Source organism: Sinocyclocheilus rhinocerous, unplaced genomic scaffold (genome assembly GCF_001515625.1).
Source record: "Sinocyclocheilus rhinocerous isolate Xijiao unplaced genomic scaffold, SAMN03320098_v1.1 scaffold216, whole genome shotgun sequence".
Classification (NCBI taxonomy): domain Eukaryota; kingdom Metazoa; phylum Chordata; class Actinopteri; order Cypriniformes; family Cyprinidae; genus Sinocyclocheilus; species Sinocyclocheilus rhinocerous.
Genome location: NW_015661078.1, coordinates 83,033 through 90,419, shown reverse-complemented (window position 1 = coordinate 90,419; position 7,387 = coordinate 83,033). Strand labels below are relative to the sequence as shown.

At 36.9% G+C, this 7,387-nt stretch overlaps 1 protein-coding gene across 1 annotated transcript in view; it reads left to right on the top strand.

The window, feature by feature from the left end:
• The window catches only part of LOC107726253 (2-oxoisovalerate dehydrogenase subunit beta, mitochondrial), a 76,990-nt gene that overhangs the window by 17,358 nt on the left and 52,245 nt on the right, over positions 1-7,387 (top strand). The window contains exons 5-6 of the mRNA XM_016535783.1: positions 5,325-5,480; positions 6,880-6,988. Of these exons, the coding sequence (XP_016391269.1) occupies positions 5,325-5,480; positions 6,880-6,988 (265 nt within the window). The remainder of the gene's footprint in view (positions 1-5,324; positions 5,481-6,879; positions 6,989-7,387) is intronic.

Genomic DNA, 7,387 nt, shown 5'->3' with positions numbered 1-7,387 from the left:
ATAAATCGCATGCGATATTTAATGCGCATCTTGTCAGAAAGCCGGTTCTGTTATCAATGGTAAATCTCCATCACGTGCGTGCTTTCACATTGAGCAGCATTAACTACACAGAGCCGTTGTTCACAGGCAAGCTGCGCAACACCACGTTCATATTCGCGCGATTTTTTGCGCTGCTCGTCAGTGAACAACGGCTCTGTGTAGTTAATGCTGCTCAATGTGAAAGCACGCACGTGATGGAGATTTACCGCTGATTACAGAACCGGCTTTCTGACAAGATGCGCGTTAAATATCGCATGCGATTTATCGTGCAGCCCTAGTTTGAGGTTAATGCTTCATAACATAAAAACTATAAAAAATATTAACAAATATTAAAAGCACACGGTCTGTTGAAGCATCATGGCAGTCATCAAAACTTCAGCTGCAGCTGCATCACGGCCCATGTTTGCGTTTGTGTGCAAATGACTTGTAACTGACATCTTGTCTCATATGGGCTTGTTAGGAGCTTGTTTTGGATGAGCATGTCAGATTTGGTACCTGTTGTGAAGATGCTGATTAAAAACATGCTCATTTAGACTGATTTGAGTGCAGAGTTGATTGACATTTACCTGTTCTCTCCTCAGGTAAGGACCGTGTTTTTAACACCCCGCTGTGTGAGCAAGGCATTGTGGGTTTTGGGATCGGCGCAGCTGTGGCGGGAGCCACCGCTATTGCAGAGATTCAGTTTGCCGACTACATTTACCCAGCGTTTGATCAGGTGAGTCTTTTTTTTAAATAAACTTTGTCCTGGATATTTATTATAATTAAATAGTGTTAGTTCACCCAGAAATAAAAAAAATGTCATCACCTACTTGTTCCAAACATGTATTTCAAAACCCATTTTATTTTAATTCATCTCAGAAATAGAAATGAAAGTATTTTTAATGAAACCTAAGAGATTTCTGTTTTTCCACTGAAAGGCTATTACAACTAATATCCCAAATTCCGTTTTATTTTTTTCCCAAATTCCGTTTTAATTATTCTAGATTCTTTTTTTTTTTTCACAAATTTTTCTGGACTCCTTTTTAATGGTTAAAATAAGTTTTATTAACCAAAAATCATGTCTAATTCATTAAAATCATGAAACTGAGGTGTAATTTTTCTCACCTTATGCTTTATTGTGACCAAATTCTGTGTTTTAGCATGTCTAATTATTTGAATTAATAAAAACATTTTATTTATTCAAATTTATTCTAACAATGGCCTTATGAAATGCTTTTTTTTTTTTCAGAAATTCTGTGTTGTGTATTTAATTTATTCTGGTTATCAAATGAAGGCATAATACATTAATTTAATTTACTTTTTAATTAATGAAAATTAAACAAACTTTATTTTTTGGCAAGAAAAGAGGATTTACTATTAAAATTAAAACATGGAAGAAATATTGTGTGATTATTCCTTAAAAAAATAAAGTTTTAATTTTAGTAGTAGTAGTAATATTACGTACGTCCTACTGCTCAATACTAATATATTTCTGACACAATGTCTTAAAGTTAAACAGAACTTTTATTTTGATTGGTTGCCGTGAATACCTTTGAATTTCTGTGTGTATATGATATGATCAGTGTTGGGAAGGTTACTTTGGAAATTGAATAGATTACAAGTTACCCTATTTAAAATGTAATAAGTAGTGTAACTATTTCAATTACTTTATTAAACACCAAACACCAAAAATTTGATGCATCAGAAAGTTCATGAAGACATTGTAAACATAATCCATACGAATCAAGACATTTAATCCAAGTCTCCTGTAGAGACACGATCACTTTATGTGATTTTGCAGAATTAATTTAGGCTTTTATTCACATAAAAACATTGATCAGCGCACTTGCATAGAGCATAAGCATGCATGTTTGATTTATCTTGTTAGGGTCCTAGCCCCTAGGGGGCGCAGTGTCCTATTGTTTTTCTAAGGATTATTCTTGTTATTCTTTATTATTATTTTTCGTCAAGGTTTTTGGGGCTTTTGGGGCTCAAAAACTGTTGAAAATTGGCACACATCTTGGAATCTGTGGCAATTCAAGCCTAGCAGAGACTGGTACACGGGCATGGCAGAGGGGCTCTACAGCGCCCCCTGGAATCCGGTGGTCCTTATCTCATGCATACTTGCACATATACATATGAAACTCCGTACACATATAGATCTCATCGAGTAGGGTTGGGTATCGATTGAGTTTTTTACGATACGATGACTGTATGGTATGCCACATGCACTGTAATGTTTTATATTAAATATTACATTTTCAAATAAAAAATAGCAACATGATCGTTTTATAAAGTATGCGTTCATATGTGTTGAGGGCTAGATTTTCGCCCGAGGAAACAGCTGTGGTGTGATGAGGGGTGAACGCAGCGAAAACTTTACAGTAGATGGGAAACCGATTGCTCCCTCGTGACCTTGTGTAAACTGTATTTATGACAGAGAACTGCACATATACAGATATTATAACAATCTATCGATAAACACACACCTTGTGTCCTCTGTTTCTGTTTGAGTCCGTTCGCGCTGCGCCGCTGCGGGTCTGCGGATTGAAGAGCGTGCTGAAAGACGGAGAGGAGACGAAGTCTGCCGCCGTTTTCATATGAAATTTAAAGGGGACTGACTCTGAGGCGATCACGAATTTGTGTACAGTTTATGGAGCTAATTGCTATAGCCTCGCTAAAAATTGCCTACCGACGCCCATGCTTCTTATGTCCATTTCGGAGAACCAGGACAAATATTTCAATCAATCGCTCAGGCATTTAAGTGGCACCGAAATCTGCGTTCTGATTCGGTTCTAGTACATACCGGTTACATAGGTATGTATATTGGCACCGGGTTTCGGTACCCAACCCTATCATCGAGCCAAACAACTTTTACGCTGCATGTCATTAGCTCTGCCCAACAGGAAGTGAGCTATTCAGGTTTTTTTTTTAAATGCTTGCTCTGGACTTGGCAAAAATCCTCCTAGGGTTTTCATCTGATCGCCACCAAACTCTGTCAGCATGACCTCAAGACATTGAGGATTCAAAATTTGCAAAGGGATTTTTTATTTCTCGAACGGTTTGCCATGGTGAAGGCGATAAATGTATGGCGAAAAATGGGAAACAGGAAGTCTATTATAACTTCCTCATACATTGTCTTATTTTGACCAAACTTCAGTTTGTTCGTCGTATGATGCAGATCACATAGATCACATAGATAAACAAATGAAACCTTATTGTAAAGTGTTACCAAAGTTTTATGTATTGTTCACTTTGTGTGTGTGTGTGTGTGTGTGTGTTTCACACTCTTGATGTTCTAGATTAACCCTTTCATTGCCGTAACCCTTAAAACCCTTTTCTCGATGCCACTGGGTTGGCGTTGGTGCCGGGGGCTTGGGCCCGTCATCGCTGCTTGCAGCTATATTGTTTTCTTAGTTTATCTGCTGTTAAGTAATAATAATGTTTTCGTCCTTATTACCTTGGATAGGCGTCCAAGGGGTAAATCTAATTGCAATTTTTCTGCAATTTTTTAATTTAATTTAATTGTATTTATTTTTTAAAACTAGGTTTGCTATGCTTACTTCTAGAACTGCACAACTTGGCTAAAATTGTGATTATTTATCAAAATGGCTATTTAATAATGATAATAATAATAATAATAATAATATTGCTAAATAAACAAAAATTATTAAAAAAAGTGAAGTATTACTATTCCAATATTTCTCTGTAAAATAAAAAAAAAAGCAAACCTTATTAAGGCAGCTTGAATGATTCATTTAGATAACCTCCTCCCATAAATGTTGCATCTGAAAGCTTTTTTTTGTAAGCTGTTAGTAAATCTGGCTCTAAATGTATATTTTTGGACTGGGGAGGAAATTTTGCTTTATGACTTACATGATATGTATCCAGGGGCGATTCTAAGATTTTCGTTTTAGGGGGGCTCAGCCCCCAATGAGGGTATAATAATAAAAAATAATAGTAAACATATAAATAAAATTTAAAAAATGATTGACTACTAGGGTAAGGTGGTAAACTAAACTTATTGCATTTTGCAACTTATTTTATTCCACTGTACTGCATAGATAGGTATAACATTTGAGTACTGAATAAGCCATACAAGTCTTCCACACACAAAACAATACACACACCTGTTTACTGTACAAACAAAATTTTACTGTTTGCATTTCTAGTACAACCCTCTTTCTTTAGCTCAAGTATGCAAAACTATTTGCCATATGCACTGTAATTAATGTTTTATATTAAAAGTAACATTTTCAAATAAAAATGGTAACATGATCGTTTTATATATAGTATGTGTTTATATAGCCCATGTGTTAAGGGCTTCATTCAACAGCTATGGTGTGATGAGGGGTGAACGCAGCGAAAACTTCACAGGAGATGGAAAATCTTTATGACAAAGAACTGCACAGATGCAGATATTATAACAATCTATCGATAAACACACACCTTGTCCTCTGTTTCTCGCTCTGCGGATAAAGAACGCGCTGAAAGATGGGGAGGAGCCGAAGTCTGCCGCTGTTTTCATATGAAATTTAAAGGGGACTGAGGCGATCACGAATTCGTGTACAGTTTATGGAGCTAATCGCAAAAGTTTTAGGGGGGCTGAGTAATCATTTTAGGGGGGCTATAGCCCCCTAAAAATGGCCTAGCGACGCCCATGTATGTATCCATTTGAATAATTTCTCTATTTAATGTATTTTCCTATCAAGATACAATGATGTCAATAGTAGTGTGAGTAGTTTCTCAGTCTGTAATTTTGGGGTGTTTGTGAGACGCTGGCTGACTTTAAGGTATAAGACAAAGCGTCCAGCTTCTGTCTTTCTGTCAGTCCAGTGCTATTGTTGTCCACGTGTCCTCGTCTCACTGGAGATGGGATGAGTTTCCCTCCATCGTCAAGGCAACCAAATGTCAAATACAATAATAGGGGAATATTTTACAGGAACAGTTTGCACCATTATGAATCACTCTGTCACTCTCTACATCCAAAAACTGACCGTCCGGTGAGCAGAGGATTTGAGTCCGGATGATCTCTTATATTTCTAGAAGCTTATTTGGTTCACTCTCTTCATTATCATGTGATTATTCCACCGTTAGAGTACCAGTTTCCTGTCTCCACACTTTGTTTATTTCAAAAAGCTTTGGCGACAATGGCAGGAAAAATCGCCTTTTAAACTGAAATGCGGTTTATGAGAGGAGTTTTGGATTTGACCGCGTTAGCGTCAGAGTACATCCTTTCTTGTACACAGATGTGAGTTGTAAATGTTAAGTCCTTTTTCTGTTTTTAACTTTTGATGCTGTTGAAGATCGTAAACGAAGCAGCCAAGTACCGGTACCGTTCGGGGAACTTGTTTGACTGCGGGAAGCTGACCATCAGATCTCCGTGGGGCTGCGTGGGTCACGGCTCGATCTATCACTCCCAGAGTCCAGAGGCCTTCTTCGCACACTGTCCTGGAATTAAGGTGAATCTCGCCATGGTTAACTCACATTTCAAAGAAAAAAAAATAGAGGTCACACTTTAGTTATCACTATTATCTAACTATTAACTATGATTTTTGCCTCCATAAACTCCTAATTTGCTGCTTATTAATAGTTAGTAAGGTAGTTGTTACGTTTAGGTCTGGGGTTTAAGGATTAAAGGGATAGTTCACCCAAAAATGAAAATTTGATGTTTATTTGCTTACCCCCAGAGCATCCAAGATGTAGGTGACTTTGTTTCTTCAGTAGAACACAAACAAGATTTTTAACTCAAACCGTTGCAGTCTGTCAGTCATATAATGGAAGTGAATGGGAATCACGGCTTTGAGAGTCAAAAAAACATACACAAACAAAACCAAATTAAACCCTGCGGCTCGTGACGATACATTGATGTGTAACTTAAATGTCTTTGCTGTCACTTTTGATCAATTTAATGCATACTTCCTGAAAAAGGCCTGTTCATACCAGGAATGATAACTAGAAAGATAACTATAACTATAACAGTTTTGTCATCTGCCGCTTTAAATGTCCGAGCTCTTTAAAATTGGATGGTTTCTGATCGGTCAATGGTTTTGTCGTTTTATCAGTTCTGAAAGTGATTCCAATAATGTTGTTCTTCTGTGTCATTAACGCCGTCCTTATCGACTTCCCATAAAATTAAAATGTTTATTAATACTTCATTTTTATAGTTATCATCCTTGGTGTGAACAGGCCTTATAAGTATTATTTTATTGAAAAAAATCTTACTGAATGCAAACCTTTGAATTGTAGTTTTTATCTTTCAGTGGTCTGTAGGGCAGTAAGAGATTCTCATAGTCTATGAAGGACTTAGTTTGCAAAAGGAGTTACATTATAATTGAGTAGAGGTAGATTAAGCAGCAGCTCTTTAATCATCTCACTCGCAGTACAACACGTATTTCTCAAGCCGCATCAAAACGCTCAGAAATATTAGAGTTTGGATCAAATTCAAAGCAGATGGATGTTTGACTCTCTATGAAGTGACTTGCTCCAGCTCTCGTCTGGACCAGACATTTAATGAGTGTCCGAGCGGATTTAACCTCTTCACTCTGTACTGTCTGATTCTCTGTGCATCACCAATCTTTGTTGTTGTGCAGCAAATCTTTTATTGCGTCTTCATCTGTAATGGTCTATTCCGTTAGAACGGGTCTCTTTGAAAATCAGCGTTGCTGCCAGGAACACGTGGCTTTTGATAGTGAATAATTTTTTCCATCTCGAGGCATCTTCATAATGAGCCCAATGTGGAGACATAGCGTGGCCTTTGGAGTCTTAAGTGTCCTTATAAATGTACAAACGACAAGTTTATTTATTTTTCCTTTTTATGAAACAAATAATAGATTTTTCCCCCCTTTCTCTGTCTGTTAGATTGTTGTGCCGAGAGGTCCGGTCCAGGCCAAGGGTCTTCTTCTGTCCTGCATCGCTGATCAAAACCCCTGCATCTTCTTTGAGCCCAAAATCCTGTACAGAGCAGCAGGTGAGAGATCATAAAACAGTCACAGTGGGATTATGGGTAGCTGACATTAGATTCTGTTCTTCAGCATTCATATTCTAAAATGATTTAAAGCCACATTTTCTTCTGCAAATTATTATGCATGTAGCTTTTATGAGCTCATATTAATTGAGGAACTACAAGGAATATTTGTACATTTAAAGATACATATAACACAATGGAGGTAAAGTAAATGGTGAAAAACCTAAAATAAACAGTGATTTTATAAACATTTATGCATTAGTCTAAAATCCTCATGTTGACTACAGAAGTCAATAGTCACATTGTCACAAAACGGATATATTTGGAACGTCATCTGTGTTCTGATTACACTGAGCATATGATGCACTGAAATAAAAATCTTGGTGAAAACTTGAGAATTTT